At 40.9% G+C, this 21,628-nt stretch overlaps 1 protein-coding gene across 5 annotated transcripts in view; it reads right to left on the bottom strand.

Moving 5' to 3' along the window:
* Positions 1-21,628, bottom strand: part of PHACTR2 (phosphatase and actin regulator 2) — a 146,627-nt gene that overhangs the window by 31,718 nt on the left and 93,281 nt on the right. For 4 of the 5 annotated variants that reach the window (XM_067542355.1, XM_067542354.1, XM_067542358.1 and 1 more), the window contains 4 exons: positions 21,154-21,234; positions 17,557-17,712; positions 7,360-7,593; positions 1,751-2,282 (listed from right to left, as the gene is read on the bottom strand). In XM_067542355.1, the coding sequence (XP_067398456.1) occupies positions 1,751-2,282; positions 7,360-7,593; positions 17,557-17,712; positions 21,154-21,234 (1,003 nt within the window). The remainder of the gene's footprint in view (positions 1-1,750; positions 2,283-7,359; positions 7,594-17,556; positions 17,713-21,153; positions 21,235-21,628) is intronic. The other variant, XM_067542357.1, reaches the window with a different exon arrangement.

Here is a 21,628-nt window from a genome sequence, read left to right as displayed (position 1 = left end):
ACACCTCTCCTTCACTGCCTCTTTAAAGAAAGTTAACACTGGCAACAGCACCAGCCACATGCTCACCAACCACACTGTGGCTATCCCTTGTGTGGAGTGCAATGGGGGTGGGGGAAGTGCAGCTTCCTGTGCCTTCTTTCTCCCTGTATATCCATTCAAGGCCTGGCCCTTCATTTAATAAATTATTTGTCCATTAGCTTTACTTCTTTTCCTTAGAACAAACTGGGATTTGTATCCAATCTGGAGTCCCACTAAATGTGATTAACATATCTTGGTACATTTGTTCCTCGCATTAGAGCAGGAGTGGCCAACCAGTCAGAGATGAAGAGCCCAAAAATAGCTATAGATACCGCAAAGAGCCACATTTACCTTACCCTCCGCAGATAATTCGAGCAGCTTGTCAATTTCACATTTGAAAGTAAAAAAATTTTGGCACTCCATACAATGCGCGGAGCCGCATTTGATAGAACAAAGAGTCGCATGTGGCTCGCGAGAGCTGCATTTGTATGAGCAAAGAGCCGCATGCAGCTTGCGAGCCGCGGGTGGGCCACCCCTGCATTAGAGAAAGAAGTGTGGTCTCCTGGTTAGAGCAGGACATTGGAACCAGAGCTCCATGGGTTTTGTTTCTACCAATGACTGCTCATGTAATTTTGGGCAAGGTACCTAACCTCTTTATCTCAGTCTACCCACTTATAATACAATATTCCCCTACCTCATAAGAATGTTGTGAGAATTAATTATGTTTGTAAAGATGCTTTGAGATTCTGGGATGAAAGGTGTGATTTATAGTTCATGCAAATATTTAATGTTATTACATTTAAAAATTACTTTCAAATGAAAGTGGTATTAGTCACACGCAACCCAATAATGATTTTCCATGTGTGGGAGGTCACAAAGGAATCGCAGCAGGTCATGGTTAGAGTGCTATGTGGATAGTAGTGGGCCACAATTGGCATCAGTTACTGATTTGCTCTTAGGATTGGGAGCAGGCAGTGCCTGAGTTTCCATTCCAGCTAGGATATAGACTCCTTGGACTAGTCACAGCCTCTCTGTACCTCAGTTTTGTCATTTGTAAAACTAGAGGGACATTACAATTTTTCTGCCTCTCAGCAGTATTAAAGGGATTAATATTTATAAAGTGCTTTGAATGTGAAAAGCTTTATTGAAGTATTACCATAGCTCAAGAAATCTCGTAAGAACAAGCTTCTTTAATAAGACATTTACTATGTTCTGCTCGTCATAGAGATGGAACTACTGGGAGAAAACACTATGTATTTAGGGTTGGTATTGATGCCCATCACTGTAATATCTTGGCCCCTTTATGGTATTCAGAATGGTAATAGCGAAGTCCCTTGTGGACTTTACAAAGTCTCTGATTCTTCTGATTATTTTTCGGGTGATAGAAAGATCTGCTTGGGGTACTTTTTTATTATTCTTATAAAAGGGAAACAGAGGGGAACAGTTGCTATTGCAAATATTCTAGTTATGGTGGGAAAGTGTTACCGAGTTTTATTCATGTATTTTGCTACTTCTACTTTTGGTTCTGACTTGGACATGGAAGTGTAAAGGAAAGTGAAAATGAATAGTAATGAAAAACAAACTAACTAAAGTTTTTGGATCTGATAGATTTGATTCAAATGATAGGCAAAGGTACAGGATTGGGAGCATTTCTTATTTTATCTGAATAGTTTCACCATCCCTAACAATGAGCCGCGGACCATATTGCTTATAAATGACAGTAGAGTCTTACCATGTTGTGTTTTCTCCACTCGTATCCAGGCTATTGTCTAGGGCTGCACTGCTAAGATTTTCATTGTCTGTTTCATGTTCAGTCTGGAGAAGAGGATTAGAATCTGAGCCTGGGACAGACAGACCTGCTTCGGTGCTAATGGATACATCTTGTGTTTCTGAGGAGTCAGTGAACTGACTGGCTGAAGAAAGAGAGGAAGGCAGAAGGGCAGGCGGAGGGACAGTCGGCTTGCTCTGCTGGTCTGTATCTTCAGATTCAGAAATTATGACACGAGATTGCTCTGGCTCAGAGTTTTCCACCTTTGTTTCCAAACTGTCTCCCGCTGTGTTGGAGGCGGAAGAAACGTCCCCATCCGCACGCGTTCGTGGGGTTGACTGTTTCCCAGTTTTTTTCTTGCCCCTGGAAGTCCCTGATGTGCTCGTTTTACTAGGTGCTGTCTCCTTAGAGGCTTTTGTATGAGATGATGTGGATAAAGGAGATGGTGAAGAAGATGACTTGGAGACAGGTAATTTTTTTACGTGAGAGGAACTAGCTAAAATGAGAAAGGACAAACATTTTATAACCTCAGAAATGCAGTTTTTCTTTAAACCACTTGAACTTATTTTGAATTGATATTTTAATAATAAAATAATTATACTTAGTACTTCTATAACTCTAAGCATTTGACAAACATCAGCTAACTAATCAATCCTCACAAGTCCTCTGTGAGGTAGGTAAGTATTATTACTTCCAGTTTTAGAGGCGGTTAGAGGCAGAAGGGGTACTTGTCCAAGGTCATAGAGAAGATCAGTGTTAGAGCCGAAGCTAGAGATCCTGATTCCCACCACTGTGCGGTGACCACTAGGTCAATGCCTAGTAATAATCTTAAAAATCCAGTTGTTTAAAAAAATAACACAGTCGTCCTGACTAAATAACTAACAAAATGTCGGAAAATTTCCTAACGTGACTTAGAAGCCTGTCTCATTTTCAAAAGTGACTCGGACACTTATGAGCTTAAGTCCTACTGACTTTCAATGGGACTTAAGCATGTAAGTGCCTAAATCACTCTTGAAAATGGAACTGTGTTTCCTAAATCATTTTAGGGGCTTTTGAAAATGGTATTATGTCTACTAAAGCATGATTGTACATCCTCCTGTGCATGCACATAGAGCATTTGTGAGAATTAGTTGCATGCATTCTGTGGAGAACAGATGCCCATTGCCTGACTAGCTCCAGGGAAAACTTCCCTGGTCCCTCTTTTCTAAACAATGACAGCTCCCCCCCAAAAGATACATCTAGTCCCAGTCAGTCTGCAGCTAAAGTTGCATGACCTTTACCACTGACCTTTTCTACTACAATTTTTTTGTCAGACTATTAGACTACCATCATTATTGCCATTCCATAGCACCTTTCATATGAGAATCTAAATGCACTTCATGAATATCATTTAATTAAGTCTTGCAATGTTCTTGTAAGTTTTTCTCTCCCTTTTACAGATGTGGAAGCTGAGGCACAGCAAGCTCTTTTGCCCAAGGTCACACAATGTGTCAGCGGTTGAGCTGGGAGTTCAATACAAGAATTCTGACTCATTTAAAAAAAAAATCAAAAACCAAAAAACCATACAATTAAATCCTTTTAATCAAAATCCTGGGAGGTCAAACACTTTTGTTGTAATGGGAAATGCATTAGTATCAAGACTGTGAATGGAAGCATTAAAATAAAACCCACATAACAGATCAGTGGATTAAAATTCTGAGTATGTGACGGAGTCAAAAGCCCCCACAGTGAACCAGGGTGGGGAGTAGAGCAACACTGCGCGAGGGAGGCCCTGCTCTTTAACAGATGCAAAGCATGTTCCCAATGGAGGAACAGTTTAAAAGGACATTGGTAACCAAGAAGAATGAGGGAATGAACTGCACTGCACGGGGCACCAGGAAACAAGGCTGAGAATGGTGCAGGGAGTTGCAACGGCTTTGTGAAGGCTGCTCTAGCAGCTGGGACTTAGGTTCCCTCACTCTTTGGGAGTTGAAAGCCCTGAGCAGATTTGACTAACTGAACTGGACACTGAGGGTATGTCTACACTGCAGTTAGACACCCATGGCTGGCCCATGCCAGCTGACTTGGGTTCGTGGGACTCAGACTGAGGGCAGAGCCAACCCTAGACCAAATGACAAGGAGCATTTTCACTGTCTGCCTACATTTCCCCCTCACCCCCCATACACTTTCACAATTACACAATACAACAAGGTTCACAATGTCGCAGCTGGGCTCTCACTTCACTTCAGTTCATTCTTATATGTCACTGACTGACTGGCTACGCCCTGCCCTTTATATACCCGCGAGGGCCTGGCTGACAACATTCTAGCAAGTTCGAGGAAAATGTAGTTCTCAGAAAGTCTGGAAGGTTCCATGAGGTACTACAAAAGGTCTAGAACATTCTAGGAAGTTAGTGAAAAATGAATCCACATACAGAATACCTGAAACATGTTACTTCACACAGTCTGTTTTCCCTTTTGTCACTAACGACAAAAACAGCACCCCAAGCCTCCCCACCTCAAGCCCGGCTCCCAGGCAGTTGCCTACCTCTAAGTCTGGCCCCGCTGAGGCCATAAATGGTGGAATTAGGAGTGTGAGGGGTGCTGCTATACTTCCTGGCTTGAAGTGGTTTCCATTATATACGGGGTTTACAATTTTGTTCAATGGCTCTCAGCACCCCCACTATAAAATAAACTGTTCCAGCACTGCTGGTTGAGGAGCTGTTTAATTGCAGGGCTTGGGCTAGCTCTGGGACCCTCCCACTTTGCAGGGTCCTAGAGCCTAGCTCCAGCCTGAGTCTGAACTCCTATACCACAATTATACAGCCCCTTAGCCCGAGGCAGCTGGCATGGGCCAGCTGCAGGCCTTTAATTGCAGTGTAGACATACCCTAAGAGACTGAGGAGAGTCTGCTTAGCTTGCCATCATGCCCCAAAATAAGGAGCATCAGACTGACAAGAATTGACCCGGGGGATACATAATTTGGGGTAGTTCAGTAACTGATCTGGCCACTTTGAAAGAACCCTCGGGGCCTTGCACTGGTATCTGGTGGAGTGGGTGGGATTGGGTCCTCCCTACATTGCCCTCCTGCCCTACTCCTTTGTAGTGATGAGCTCTGAGGGAGCAACTGGAGCATGAGTTGGTGATTGAGGCTCCCTCTGAGATGACTAGACTGGCAGAACTTGTAAAGTCATGAGGTGACCACTAGACCAGCTGGTCACCAAACCTTCCTGCTACAGAGTGGAACAGAAGGCTAAAAATGTGTGACAGAAATTCACTTAACTGTATCTTTAAAACAGCAGATTATGATGGGAACCAAAATACAATTATTGGTCAAATTTGTTACAGTGAAATAAGCTCATGATACAAAAATAGCTTCCATACTTAGGCAGCATGAAGTCTGAAGCAGGAAAATAATAGAGAAGGCCTATTATGCCATTTTCTCTTCTAACACAATTTTTATGGCGTACAGACATTTAAAAGGTTCTGTGGTATAGGGTGATGAGCAGTGCACCTGGAAAAATCTGCAGAGACTCAACTCTGTGACCTTAGGCAAATCATTTGCTGCTCGCTTTGTGCCACAAACTAGCTGTAAAATGCATAAAAGCAGAACCTTACTGTAAAGCAGGTATTGCATATGAACAGAGTACTATGGGTGACTAATTTACAATAAATCAATCAAAATGAAAAGAAACTTAACGGTAGAAGTGGGAACTTGTAATGGAAACAAATGGTATCTCATTCTTGCACAATATTTAGCAGAAACCTTTCTGTGAAGGTGAACAATGCTTACAAAGGGCTTGATCCTGCAAGGTGTTGAGAACTTTTTCCGTGATCCAGGAAAGTATTAAGCACAGGGTGGAAGTCAGTGAGACTAGTCACGTGCTTGAAGTTAAAAACCACAACATAATATGCAACCAATCTATAATTATCAGTTGGTAAACTTCAAAAGGTGATGGTATTCAGAAATCCAGTGTTTTTCTTAGAACATCTTTGGACTTGAAATCACGCTGAAAAACCTGCAAGAATGCTTTTCTATGACATCTCCTGCCCACTTTCAGCTGGGTCAGAAGTATTATCATTCTGGTTATTGTTAGGGCTGATTAAATATTTTCCACCAAAACTGTTTTTGATGGAAAATTGGGTTTTTGACTAAGTGAAATTTTTTTGTGAAAAAATGTCTGCTTTCCATGGAAAATTTCAAATTTTCATTAAAAAAAAACCCAAAATAGTTCAGCCAAAACCTGATTTTTTTTTCAATTTGGAAATACTGCCATGGTGCCTCATGGGAACTGAAGTTCAGTTGACTCATGTCCCCATTCTCCGCCATGGAGCTGTACCAAAATCATTGAAGACAGAATCAGGCCCCAGGATAGCTCCTATTTTAAGTAAACAAGATGATTATTTACCTAAATTCAAAAAATGGATCTAATCACCTTCTTCACCTCAGTCCATTGCTTTATTTCTATTAAAGTCTATTGGCTTTACCTTGTCAGAAAGTTTCCCAACCCTGAAAGAACTTAGTTTTCAATGTGGAGTACAAGCAATGCAGTCTGGGTTACCCAAATGTTCATTTTTGCAGTTAACTGGTGTATCAGGTACAGTTAATGTCAAGTTTAGGAATGAGACTTTTTCTGGCAATGTCACTATCAAAATTTTAGCAGCTTTGTAGTGTTTTCAATAGGACTCTTCGTCCAGGCTTTGAATACAAAACCTGCCAATATTTGCAAGCTATCAACGGGGATATATTTGGAGAGAAAAATGCAGGCACAAGATGAACTTTCCAGTTGGCCTATTGCATGTACAGAGTGCACGGATTATAAAATCACTAGTGTTTTAATTACCTTCTGGTGCTTTTAATTTTTTTTGTCATCCTATAATTTATAACCACACTCAGTCAAAGGATATTAGTGTTGTAGGCTTGACTGCTTACAATATTTAATTTAGCCTCATTACTAAATGGTGGCTAAACAGTATACCAATGGGTAGGTATAGCTGCAATTTATCTGACGGCATATTTTGTCCTAGTAAGGGTATTCTGTATTTTAGCAACCCATCTATCAACTGGGGGAATAGTTAGACTTTTTTCAATAAGCTGTAATCCATTCTAGCAGCTAGAAGCAAATATATTTAACAGTCTTTAGGGCTGACTTAATGGTTTTATGCTCTGCCCTCTTAAGAGAACCTGTAGTCTTGTCAAATGTATTGGAATTTTAGTTATTTCCAGGAGAAATTTCCTATTTCCCATTTCCTAGAACAATCTCTTTCTTGGGGCATCCAAGATAAAATTTATCTTGGAACTCACCTTTTCCCCTGCAGCTTCTCCTAACACCTCTCTTTATCCTCAGTTTTTGCAGTTAATTGGGAATTCTACATCACCTCTGCGCAGTACTTACTCTTACACATACAGATGTTAGACAGAGAAGTGATTTTATCCATTTTCAGAAGAGTTTTTATACAGCAGAGCATGAGCCCAATGGAGAGCTAGTAAGGTGCAGATTCATTAGTATGTTACAATTTACCCACAGAACAATTAGCACAAGCATCCCCATGCACATGCACCCACCATACTGGCACTTCCTGTCTAGTACTCACCAGCTTCTCGATTTGCATTGTGACCTGTTGGCTTGGGAGGTGGGGCAGGGGGCTGCTTAGCAGGAGCCTTGGCTTTTTTTTTAACATGAGGTGCTTCATTACTCTTATGGCTGGTGGCGGTGGCAGCAGTAGAAACGTTTTTTGGAGGCATCAATGCTTTTTTAGGTTTAGGCTTAGATTTAGGCGGTGGTGGAGCATGGGATGCCGGTTTTTCAGGACAGTTAACAGTGCTCTCTATAAAGAAGAAAGTGAACAGAAGCCGACTGACACAGACATACACCATGTAAATGCAATGACAATGATGCTGCTTAGCCTCTTGGGTATTGGAAGAGAGTTCCTTTTCTCTTGCTTAATAACAGTACACCAGCCCAGGGAAATGTTACATTAGGTCTCAACTGAAGACCTTTTTATGGCGGATGCGGCACTTACCCTGCTCCTTTCAATTTTATCTATCCCGTAGGTTTCCGTGTTCCACCCTTCACTTGCAGTAGCACTGATTGGCCTGCTAACTACAGTCAGTCAGAGTCAGCGGTAGAATCTGGGACCTCCATTTTCCCCTCAAACAAATTCCCTCAGTTTCTTTTTCCCTTTCATGAGAACAGCAGATCATCTAGTTCTGTTTTAAATTTGTGACTGTTCTGTAAACAGGGGCATCTCCTCAGTCTCAAGTTCAGTGGTTACCAAACCTGGCAGTGCTGGAAATTTCAGCTGCAGCAGCTCATTCTGCTGTGTCACAGCATGTTTGCTAGAAATGGTAAGTTGTATCTTCCTCATGGTACTTCTGTTCTTCAGGCAGAACTGAAGCCAAACTAAACGGAACGTTTTTTGGCGTGGGAATAATCACTCACCCTTGTGCTGACTCTGATTGTGACTGCCAGCATGGACAGTAGTGTCAAGAATCAATAATTCCTTAATCAAAGTAGATTTTGTAGCCTACATAAAATTCTACATCATGTGGTTGTGCCTAGGAGCTTGCCAGGTGGAAATTCTATTCTACTCCGTCATTCTAGCTGAGCACTTGTTCAGTCTTAACCTTTCTGACCTTTTCTGAAAAACACTTTATACAAAAGTAAGCGTGCATCAAAATCACAACTGTTTGCCTTGCCTGTTAGTGACAAGCACAATGTTTGGGTAAAATATAGGAGCAAAGTGCATAGTTAAAGTGTTTCTAAAAATAGCTATCTTTGGCATGGAGATAGCTATTGTTGGCAATCAGTGGCAATCTGTGTATCAGCTCTTACAGTTATGATCACATTAGAATCACATTCTCGGCATGTCAAGTGACTATTCCTGTATCTCTTTGCCCTGCCTTCCACCCTCTATGTTACTCCATCTCTAATCCATTTCCAAAAGATAAGCAGCATTTATTCACTGTAACGATTAGTAGGTGAAAGACAAATAATGTGTTAGACAACAATTACATTGCTTTATCCCAGGATCAGGGTTCCATCAACCCTATGGTCTAGCAATGGTGAACTTGAGCCCAGTGTGTCATTGGTCGTCATTACATGCAGCATGCAAACTTATCTGTTTTCACACGTTGTGGGAATGAAGACAAATAATTCATTCCTCTTCACTTATTGGATTATCTAGCACAGTGGCTCTTAACCTTTCCAGACTACTGTACCCCTTTCAGGAGTCTGATTTGTCTTGCGTACCCCCAAGTTTCATCTCACTTAAAAACTATTTGCCTACAAAATCAGACATAAAAATACAAAAAAGTGTCACAGCACACTATTATTGAACAATTACTCATGTCCTCATTTTTTACCATACAATTATAAAATAAATCAATTAGAACATAAATACTGTACTTACATTTCAGTCTATAGTAGATTCAGTATAAACAAGTCATTGTCTGTATGAAATTTTAGTTTGTACTGACTTCGCTAGTGCTTTTTATGTAGCCTGTTGTAAAACTATGCAAATATCTAGGTAAGTTGGTGTATCCCCTGGAAGACCTCTGCATGTCCCCAGGGGTACACATACCCCTGTTGAGAACCACTTATCTAGCACAATCAGTTTACACTAACTATTGATTTCATCATTCTTTATCTCCGGCCTAAGCTTACAACATTATGGACCTGTCTGTTCTTGCTAATACTTTTGATACAATATTTATGACAACCTTTTACAATTATTAAACTGAGGGTTACTTCTTCTCACTGACCCCTTGAAGTATCTCTCTGCTCTCCTGCTTCTTGTTCCTGGATCAGACACACTCAGGGAGAAGGAGGAGGTATATTTATTAAACTTTCTTTTCCCCTTTTATAGTACATTCTCTATGCACATCTAGTCATTACATCACCTATGCATGTGGTTCAAAACTCTCCCGAGCTTCCCTTTTTGATGATGACTTCTGCTTTGATGCAGTGGAAAAAGGTATCTGGACAGCAGTGGAAGACATATGAAGAAGGCCTGCCTATTTTTAAGAGGCAAGATTATGACAGTAGCTATGTATGCTGCCAGTGGGAGAGAAAAATCAGATGAGAGATTTCAGTTCTATGGCTGGCTCAGTGAAACTCCCAACTGGATCCTTTATGAAGTCAACCATTTAAAGAAATAATTAATTCCTCTTCCCCCTGATCTGGTCTAAGGGTGCAGAATTTAAATCAATTAATAAAATATCTTCCATTAGCTCTGTGTTGCCTTCAGGAAACAGACAAACAGATAGGTCTTTAATACCACAGCTGATGGTCAGCTTTTGGGATGTTTATCTGATGACTGATAAGAAAAACTGGTTAGCTAAAATGAGATGTGATCAGCTTAGGGAGGTTTCCAGCGAGCTGTGGCCAGACAAGACCTAATATACAGGACAGAATGATGGTGCCCCTACTTCTCAAAACTGCCCCTACACTGACAGGCACATACACAGAGAGGTGTGAGGAAACCCAGTCACTCAGGTCTGTAACCTGGGTATTATCTTCACCCACACAGCCAGGCTATGTCTAAGCCTTGCAGATTCATTCTGGAAACTCTCTCTAAGATAAGGCCTTTCTTATCCATCCACACAGCTAGAAATCTCATCGTCTCGCATCTCAATTCCTGTAGCATCCTTTTCTCCAGTCTTGATGAGTTCAATCTTGCCCTAATCATATCCATTCAGAACACCGCTGCAAGGATCATTTCTCTAGTCTGTCGCTTTGACCATGTCGCACCTCTCTTTGCATATCTCCACTGGCTCCCCCTTCTCTATCACAGTAAACATAAGCCACTTGTCTTCACTTTCAAGGCCCTTCACGGCCTATCAAAATGTCGACTCCTGCCTTCCATTGTCCAATGATGCCAGCCTCCATTGCCCACTTGTTAAATTTTCACATAAGCATCTTCATGCTTTCTGGTATCCTGCTCTTCATGCATGGGAGCAGCTCACCAGAAACATCCATAAAGCCCCTCATTATCCTCCCTCAAACCCTTTTTTGCTATCATGCTTACAAAAAACTTGACATTTAGCTTGTTGGTGTGTTGACACCACCGCCCATCTTGCTGACCAATACTGTCTCATTGTTTTCTTGTACTCCCTGGTCTATCTGTATCCATCTGTCATCTCTTGTCTAATGTTTAGATTGTAAGCTCGTTGGGGCAGGGGCCATCTTTTTGTTCTATGTTGTACAGCGCCTAGCACACTGGAGTCCTGGTTCGGGACTGGGGCTCCTAGGCATGAAGGTAATACAAATAAAACAGCATGGTTTTCCCACAACCAGGCCTTTGAACCACATGAAAGCCTGGGACCATCTGAGGACTGTAATTGGGTCAGGAGACAACTGTGTTGTAACTGAGTCCCCCAGTTTAATTCTGCTTGTATATGGGCCCTTAATCTTCATGACGATTCATTCTTTGGCAACTCAGCTGAGACTGACAACAGCAATAGCCATGCAAGCCAAATCTCTATCTGTTTCTCCCTATCCATCTCTATGGTATACCAGCACCCAACTGTGAGGTGCGGTTTTTCTGATTTGGACATCTGTCCACTAGGAACTGCACCAAGAGGGCCAACTCATTTTATAAAATGACCTGAAACAGCCATCAGATGGGAGTAACTTTTAGTCTCTATCACCTTGCGCTAGATTTGGACAGTGAGCAATCACTGGGCCCAATGCAATCCACCCATCAATCACCCTTTTAAAACAAAGCAAAGCAAATGCTAATGCCTCATTCAGTGCTTCGATCAATATCATATTTATATGTAGAATATATTTTCTAAGGGCCAGATGTTCTGATGCCAGAGAAAACTCCACTGCTACATAGACACGTAAATGATGTCCAGATTTACAAAATGTTCAGCATCTAGCAACTCCCACTAGGATGCTGTGGCCAGATTTTCGAAAGGACCAGGGATACCCAAATGTGCTGAGCTCTGTTGAAAATCTGACTCCTTATTTTAGGACCTAAGTGATAGCTGATGTCTTTTTAAACTGGGGCTCCAGTGGTGGATGTCGAGGCCTTCTGAAAATTCTGGCCATAATACTTAGAAACAAGTCCCTGCATGTTCACAAATGTATTGCTAACGTGTTGTTAATTGCTAGGGATATTTAATAACGAAAGTCCTATGCTTTTCTCAATCTATCACAGCATTACCTCATATTGTTTTAGTACTATTATTTCTAATGCTAGAGTAGCAGCACAAGGAAATGGCAACACAGCAGGCTCAGGAAGAGAGAACAGGTAGAACTGCAACTCAACCATCTAATCCACATCAACAGCAAAATCATCACCTCCAGGAAGAGTAATGTAACTCAGTGGGTGATGCTATGGAAAATGAGTGTTACAAACAGCATGTGGTTACCACAGCTTACTGCAAAACTGAAACTGCTATGTGGAAAAAGAGGGATTTCCCCCTTTCCCCGCATGTGTACGTGACACTGACATGATTAATCAAGGACATAGTGGGAGCCACTGTGGACCTCTGACTCTTTGTCATCACTTGTATCAGCAGCACAGTATGCAAGGGGCCTTGTGGAAGGGAGTCTGTGGGAGTCTTTGGGCCAGGGGAAAGAGGCTAGTTTACATATGACTCTCAGTGGAATGGCCTGCAACGTGTGATCCTGCGGGGAGCAAGTTACGAACGAGAAGGCTTGCCTTGACTCGGACTCCGCAGGTCTGGAATCTTGTAAAGAGTAGATAGGCCCCCACAGAAGACTTGGGGTGAAGGGGAAAGGATGTGGTTGATATGCTGAACTTGCGCTAAATCATTTTATTTTGAAGAAACCAAAGCCCTGAAGAAAACCGAACTGAAAATCTGTAGCTGGAGAGTGTTCTTTCATGCATGGGACAGAGAGTTAGCCCATGGGCTTACATGCTCATTTAAGGATCAGAGCCCAGGTTTCCAATCATGAGAAAAATAAAAGACTAAGTTAAAGGGAGATAAGGGATGGGTGGACAAATGGAAGGGATAAGAAGCTGTGTCATATTGAGTTAAAATGCAGAGTCTTTGCTGGAGCTTGGAATAGAATTCTCCTTTGGAAAAAGACCCAGATATATGAATTCCAGCTGGAAATCACCATTGCAAATTTCCTGCAGTGGGGGACATGCAGAAACCCACCAGAACACACAGCATTGTTCAGCTGATCTACTGTAAATGCTTAGGAACATTTCAGAAGCTTGTTTTCAGTCTCACAGCATCCAGGACAGAGCCCTGGCTTCCCACATTACTACTGGTTTTCACACCGCTAATAATCACGGCTGGCTACCAGTCTGCAGAATTAAACTTCTCAGCCTCCGTTCCCATCAATATCTTGCTACTGGGTATTCAGCCAAATATTTCCTCAATTTCAGGAGTCTGATTTGTCTTGCACACCACCCCCCAAGTTTCACCTCACTTAAAAACGACTTGCTTACAAAATCAGACATAAAACTACAAAACTGTCACAGCACACTGTTATTGAAAAATTGCTTACTTCCTCATTTTTACCATATGGGTATAAAATAAATCAATGGGAATATAAATATTGTACTTACATTTCAGTGTATAGTAGATAGAGCAGTATAAACCAGTCATCGTGTGAAATTTTAGTTTGTACTGACTTCGCTAGTGCTTTTTATGTAGCCTGTTGTAAAACTAAGCAAATATCTAAAGGAGTTGATGTACACCCCTGGAAGACTGCTGCGTGTCCCCAGGGTACACATACCCCTGGCTGAGTACCACTGAACTAAACCAAACTCTATGCTTAAGGTTCTAAACTAAGCTAGCGAGCCAGAGATGGAGAAGAAAGAGCAATCCTACCAGAGACCCCGGCCCAGAGGTATTATGCTATGCAATGAGGAGTAAGCATACTGCCTTAGGGGTGCTTGGGGAAGGTAAGAGAAGATCATCCTTATGAGTTAGAACTCTGACGCTTTGTCTACAAGTGTAGCCTGTGCTCTCCCTAGTACTGCTCCAGGGCTGTGGGACTGTGCACATGAGGGGTAGGGGAAAGCACAAGTCCATGGCTATACCCCTCCTCCACACTGTTGCCCAATCTGGAATTTGAAATGGAGGCTGGGTTCACACTAGCAATCCCCCTGCCTAGCACTTCCATAGCTCAAGCAACCCAGTTACATCTGCCTTCTGCCTAGGTGAACTGGTGAGGGGACGTACTAGCAGCTTGCTATTCCCTCTCCTCCACTCTAGTGTACCTACACAGGACAGCCATAATTTAGCTCTTAATTTTCCTTGAAAAGTGCTGGGTAATTTTCTTTTTAAAAAACACTGGAGTTCACAAAGTCAATAAATGATCTATAACAAGATCCAGGTTTCTCATCTGCAAAGGCTCAATATTCAATTACCTGTTGTATGTAAAAACTGTCAGCAGCTTCTCATTATCCTTATGCAAGGGAGGAATTTCCTTTTAAACATGCCACTTGGGTGACTGACACCACATCATTATTTCAAATAGCAACAGTTACATTATTAAGCTGCCAAAGGGAATTTTTTCACAAAATGTTAGAAGCATCTGTAAGTTGACAAGCAGCAGATGGGTTTATAGTTTATAGAATTGTTTGGCAGCACACAGGACAGCTTGGAAGGTTTTTTTGTTTCACAAATGATTAACTCGTTTTACATTGTATATTTCAGTCTATTGTTTGCCCACTGTTTCTCTAACACTATAGATCACCATGGGATGGTTCTTCCTTTGACTCCTAACATATTCCATGTTCTGTTACTCAGTGTTAAAACTCTTGTAATTTTATTGAGAGTCTTGTGATATTTGTTGTTTTTCCTAAAAGCCGCAGATCCTGGAGTTCTGTGAGAATCTCACTTTTTATTTTTTTTAAAGTTCCTAGCCCTCCTGGTTGTGGGGAAAAGATTGAAAACATGAACCTTAAAGGCTCAAAAGCATGTAGAAAAGGTGTCTGGCTGGTGAGTCTTGACCACATGCTCAGGGTTTAATTGATTGCCATATTTGGGTTCGGGAAGGAATTTTCCCCCAGGACAGATTGGCAAAGGCTCTGGGGTTTTTTTGCCTTCCTCTGTAGCATGGGGTATGGGGTCACTTGTCGGTGGATTCTCTGTACCTTAAAGTCTTTAAACCATGATCTGAGGACTTTAATAACTCAGTCATAGGTCAGGGGACTATTACAGGAGTGGGTGAGGTTCTGTGGCTTGCATTGTGCAGAAGGTCAGACTAGATGATCATATTAGCCCCTTCTGACCTTAGAGTCTATGAGTCTATGAGAAAGAACCCTCCACATTTTTTTTAATCTCATGATTTTTGGGGGCCTGACATGATTTTTTTAACACTTTCTTCTGCCAATATTGATTACTACAGCATACCCTGGTACGAAATGAAAGGAATTAATCCTGCCTTCAGTCCTCATATGCAAGTTAAGTGGTCAAAAACCCTCATTTAATATTTATGCTTAAGTACAGTACCTCTAAAATGCTTAAGAGCATCTGTCATGGATTGTGCTTCCTGAACACATTATCCCTGAATTTTCTAGCTAACTTCCATGCTCTCATATCTTGATTCTTATGACAGGGTGAGAGCTGTGATCAGAGGGAGCGGTGTGTTCTATGATCAGAGCATAGGAAGTGAACCAGGAACTCCTGCATTGCGATTCCAGCTCTGACACAGACTCTTTCTGAGGCCATGAGCACATCATTTACTTTGTACTCCTACTGAAGTCAATAGGCCTAGTTGTCCTCTCATTTAACGTGGTATAAGTCAAGAGTAACCCCAGTGGTTACTGGTTTTGCTCAGTAAGTTTGAGGAGTACATCCACCACTTCTTGCCTTCTAATATTTCCATTTTACTATTCAAATTCAAAGTGCTTTATATCTCCTATGTAATATTACTAAAACTTTATGGAAGCTAGAAGATCAAAATCCCATATTGCTTATTTTTCTTACCTCTTTTCCCAATGCATTTCAATTTCTCAGAGGAATTGGAGAGAAGAGGTACCATAATTACTTACTCCTCTGTTCTCAGACAACTTGTGTAGCAAGGGTTTAGAGTGGCTCTCTATAAAGCAGTCACAGTAGGTATAGAAGGTAACAATGCAGATTTTAAACCCTCCATTTTAACCAGAATGCTAAATTCTGCAGGACCAGCCATGTAGGATCCAATCACAATTAAAATAAAATGTTCTTTTGCTCTTAAATGATTCAAGAGAAAGCCCTGAGCAGAAATGGATAAAATAATAACTGACAATCTTTAGCCCCAAAAATCAACCTGAGCCCTTTTTTGATGGGTTTTCCCTTCCCATTATTTTTCATTATACTGAATCTATGCATTCCTATTTTTGGCTGGGACCAGAAGCTGGATGTGCCAAAATACCATGAGAAAGGCTGTTCTTGTTGTTTTTCTGGCTCAGCTGAAGGCAGCAAGTACTGGAAATCTTACAAGAAAGCCAGTTCTCAGATATCCAGCCACAATTTGCAGCTCCAAAAGATGTGCAGGGTTTGGAAAAGCATCCAAACTTTTTGGGTTATTAGCTGAACTGACATACTCAACCTTTTGAGGTTCACTTCTCTCTATATAGACCAGAATATTTTGGAAAGGCTGTTAAATCAAACAGCCAGAAATAAAGAGATCCTGACCCTTTGCATTCCTGGTACTTTTCAGGAAAAAGCCCAATAAACAGGCTGTAATTCAATGGTAATTTTCACGGACAATGAAATAGCAGTGTGAATTACCAAAGATACTAGAGAAGAAACAACAATAATGGGCCAAATCATGTGATCCACACTCAGTATTTACTATTCCTTATTCCATCAAACTCCTAATGAAGTCAATAGATGTTTGAATGAAGACAGCATAAGCTAATATCGACTTCAGGGTTTGACCAGATAGTAATATTTAGCATGTATACAATGTCTTCTACAAAGCACCTTATAGACATGGGGTAATATTTTCAAAAGCATATAAGTGATTTAGGAGCTTAAGTTCAATTTTCAAAAGTGGCAAACACTTAGGTGGCTGATACACATTGAAAGTCAATGGGACTTAGCTTCCCAAGTTGCTTCTGAAACTGAAACATAAGCTCATAAGTCACTTTGGACACTTTTGAAAATTTTACAGAAACTAATTTCTTCAACAATCCTAACTAATGAGTTTGTGTAATGGTGTTTAACCCCCGTCCACTGCAAGGCAAGGGGAAGAAACCCAATTAGTCATTCTCTGTAGCTGGGGAGATGATTAACTAATTACTTCCTGGGCAGAGAAGGCAGAATTAGGCCTTATAAGTAGACTGAGGAAGCTCAGTTAGGAGAGAGCAGTCTCTTGAGGGTGGAAGAAACCCTGGGCTAAGGTTTAACAGGCAGGATATAAGAAGGGAACTATCGTGAAGCCTGAGGGAGGTGGACGGGCTGTTAATTCAAAGACTTGTTTGAACTTCCATTTGGACTTACTCCTGCTTCCCTTGAAGGGTTTTAGACTTTTATGGGACATGACCAGAAGGCCAAGCCAAGAATGCCCTGAGGGGGAGTTAGACTGTTGCAGGTCTAAGGAAAAGCCCTGTAGAGGGTGCTAGAGACAAGGACCCCCTGCAATGCTGTGAACAGCAATGAGGTGAGGATGCACTCGTACATTATGTATTATTATCCCCATTTTACAGAAGGAGAATCTGAAATAGAGACTTGCCTGAAGCCAGAAATGGAGTCAGCACTGAGATTAGAAATCAGACCTTCCTGGCTCCCACTTCTGTGCTCAGACCACTCCACACCCCACTTTATGACCCATAGAGGTTTGTGAGAATACAAAGAATTTGTCTGTGTACCTTTCTTATCTTTTTTTCCTTCCACAGCTGTTGCTTTTGCTGATAAGGAGCCATTGTCTTCTGTGGTCTTTATTTCATTTTCTTCCTGTATGGTTTCTTCACTAATAGTTATGGTGTGCCCGTTTGAGGTTTCAAAATTTACTGTTACATCACCATCTGAAATGAAAATTCAAAAAGGTTATCCAATTTTACAGCTTGCTCAAGAGGTAGTTCTCCGTTTGTTGTCAACACAGTGATTTTTCAGGTTTTAAGTTTCCATGAAAGAAAAGCAGAATTTCACATGAATTTATTTTATGTATAAAACATTCTGATGAAGGTCTACCCTAAGTGACTCTGTAATAGTCTATTATAAGGCTCCCTGGTCACAAAATTTGACTTCCAGCTCACATGTGCCCAGTTAACAAATAACATTGATTATTGTCATCCAACTCTTCCATCGGAACCTTGAGAGACAAGATGAATTCTAAGTAATGCATCGTACAAGTAATAAAGATTATGCAGACCAAATTTTGCCCAATCTGTTATAGCACATTATCTTTATTTACTAATATTTAACTATAGTTTCTACAATCGTCTTAAAAACCTTCCCTTAACACCTCCCCACATGAAACTAACAGTGCATCTTGCTCATCACTCTTTACCTCCAAACATCTGGAGGATGTTATCTACTTACTTTCTCTTTCTCCAATTCTGTCTGTGATTAACTACAATTTGATTTCCATTCCTGCAATTCACTGTACTTATTAAGACTGTACTTAATATCAGCAATATTCTTCCTGGTCATTATTAAGACCCTCTTCTCTATTACCTTTCTTCTCAGGTGTCTGCTGCTTTTGACACAGCTGATCACTCGCCTCCTACTGTATTCTCTCTCCTTCCGAAGATTCTATTACGCTTTCTATCTCAGTTCTCTTCTTATGTCTCCAATTGCTGCTTTTTTGATAGCTCCTTTTCTTCCTCCTGTTCTGTCAGTATCTCTTGGCATTCAGTTCTTGGCCCTAGCCTGCCTTCCCTTTATTTCATCTTATTATATAGCTTTTCTTACCATCTTTATGAATCTCAAATCTTGGTCTTTATCCTTGATCTCTCCCATTGTTCAGTCTTATGTCTCTGATTGTATCATTCAGACTATTGTGACACCAGCTCACACTCAGCATGATGATAATTGAATTCCACTTTCTTAAATTCTTCTCCCTTCCTTGTTCATTACTGCTGATAATTCCACAATCTTCCTTTTCACCTTGCTGTCATCTTTGACTCCTCTGTCTCTCCTTCAGTCCTTACACTGAGACTGTCACAAACCCATTCTTTCCTCTCCACTTCCAAAGTTTAAAATCTTCCCCCACACCCTGTTCATCTGTTGCCTTCACTGCGGTAAACTTGTCCTCACCACTTCCCCCCATTCTTCTTCTATCCACGCAAAGTGCTGTCACCAAAATTATCTCCTTGGCTGACTGCCATTATGATGCCACTGCCCCCTCATCTTCCATATCTGATTCAGACTTCTTATTCTCACCTTGAAGACCTTTAACCTGTCTATATCTCTGTGCTCATCCTTTCCTCCTCCCCATCCTGCTTAACCTTTCCCTTTCATCCAACTTTTTACTCTCCTGTCTTTATGTGCCTTCTTTCTCAGAGCATCAAGCTTCTACTCAGTCTTTTAAATTGCTCTTTAAAACATACATTCTTACCACAAGAAGCATTCTAGAAAGCACAGAAATGGATAGGTGCCCTTCTTAAACAGGGGAGAAAATATTTCACCTCCCTATCTTTCTCTTTCTTTGTGTACTGACTCAATCTGCAGGAGGTTTAATGTGTATCACAACAGAGTACTGAGTACTCAGAGGGATGGAGAGGGAAGAAGGGTCAAGGAAATAACTGCCTATGTATGTCCATTTTAGCTTATTTATTTTAAATCTGATTCTAAACAAAGATAGAGATTAAAACATTGCATGTACTGCACTTTCCCACCAAGATGCAATTTGCAAACATCGATCAAACCTCATAGCACCGCTAAAGAAAAGTATTTAAAAAAAAAAAAAAATCAGCTTTACAGATGAGTAAATGGATGCACAGAGCACTTAAATTCCTTGTCTCTGCCACAATCTTGCTCTGTGGCTTAGGGCAAGCTTAAAACTCAGATGTCCTGAGTGTCATGCTCTGATACACAAACACTGCAATGGTGTTTAGAGATAAGCACCAGCACTCACAGGTGTAAAAATAACCCCCTGTTTCTAAATATTAATGTAGATGAAGCTGTGGGGAGTGTAAATATTAAGCTCTCTCTGACTTCACATCTAACGTTCACTATACTGATTCTTCAGGTCAGAGTAAAATTTTTTTTTTAATGGAAATCTATCTTTAGAAATAGTATCAGAAACTGTCCTCTAAGACTTTTATATTCCATTAGATTCTTAGTCAGTTACTTTTACTGTTGTCTTGACAAAATCTTTTTAGTCTGCATGACAAATGGATTAATTTGAGAAAATGGAAAAATATTGCAGTTACTAAAATTATATTAGACTAAGATTTTATTAATCTACATTTTTTTAATTAAATCAAGAATAGTTCAAATACTGCCACTGTGAAAAGCAGAAACAAACATTTTAAAGAGATGTGCATGCTGCTGAAAACCTTCAGGTATAATCATCCTCAGGTAACAATGCTTTCCACATGCTTTTCATAATATGTCTTGCTATGTTTACCAATTACTAAATCTGGTTGTGTTTTTAAACAAAAGGAATTTTCCTCAAAGCTCATTATGCTTCTAATTATTTGAATGTAGCATGTGTGATGATGGTGGTGTGTGTGTGTGATCCCGCACCTGGTACCTCTCGATATTTGAAACACCAGCTGTTGAGTTGCTTGCTTTGGTTTACGATTGTGACACATAGGGTATTTCTACTCTGCAATTAAATACCCATGTCTGGCCTGTATCAGCTGACTTGGGCTCGCAGGGCTGCAGCGTGAGCTGTGGGACTCTCCCATCTTGCAGGGTCCTAGTGTCCAGGACCCACCCGAGCCCGAATGTCTATACCACAATTAATCAGCCCCTTAGTCGCCAGATCTCCATCTGCTTTACAAAAGTGCTGAGCGTTATCCCAGTTTTACAGATAGCACAAGTAACTTGCCCAGGACCACACAGCAAGTCAACAGCAGAACCAGGAACAGACTTTAAGGATATGTACACAATGATGGTGGCAAATTTGCTGCTTTCAGATCAATCTATCCAGCATGAAGACCCACTCAATCAAACTGGAAGTCGATTCGATTAAACCACCTCCTCAAAAGGCATAGCACTGCATTGACGGGAACACGTTTCCCGTCGGTGCAGCACAGTGGAGATGGCGCACTTAAGGGAAGTTAGGAAGTCAAAGGGAATTACAAAGCTATGCCGAATTTCCCCGTAAGTGTGTACTAAGCCAAAGCCTCCAGACTCCAAGTTTGGTGCCCTATCCACTTGGGCACACAGCCTCTACCACATGCCAAATCTGCCTTTTTATACTGGATAGCTGATATTCATATGTAATGGAACAACATAACAGTAATGTCCGTGCTTAGAATTTAAGATCTACATTTTAAGTTATTTGTCATCACCTTGCTCAGGCATTTCCTTCAGAACTCCCTTTCTTATCAGCTCCTCTCTGCTTTGTCTTGTCGAAATCTTCCTTTCCAACACTTAGAAAAAGAGAGCACAGTTAAGAATACATCCATTCTGGTGCTGAATGTAAAATTCTAAAAAAACATCTGCAAACTCCTTGATTTTGCTGGGGAAGAGGGTTATGTTTTCAGATCTCACGCTCTGGAAATATCCTTTATTTGTTAGTCAACACAGATAGTAACCAATATCTTCAAAAATAATGCTGCTTAGCTTAACCTGTGTGGTGCCCTAACTGTATGGGAGAAAAACAGCTTTAACATAAGTGAATAAGGCCTGTTATAAAGAAGAACAAGATCATCGTTTGGGCTGGTTGTTTGTCACAGCAAAAAATGCAAAGTCATGTTTTTAGGTTGGGGGAAAAATCATGGCACACATTTTAATTAAGTTTACTTTTCATGAAAAATAAACAGT

This window comes from Emydura macquarii, unplaced genomic scaffold (assembly GCF_026122565.2).
Source record: "Emydura macquarii macquarii isolate MOO-44397 ecotype Brisbane River unplaced genomic scaffold, CSIRO-AGI_Emac_v2 contig_705, whole genome shotgun sequence".
Lineage (NCBI taxonomy): Eukaryota > Metazoa > Chordata > Testudines > Chelidae > Emydura > Emydura macquarii.
Note: the sequence above shows the minus strand (reverse complement) of the source record. Positions and strands in the feature narration are given on the sequence as shown.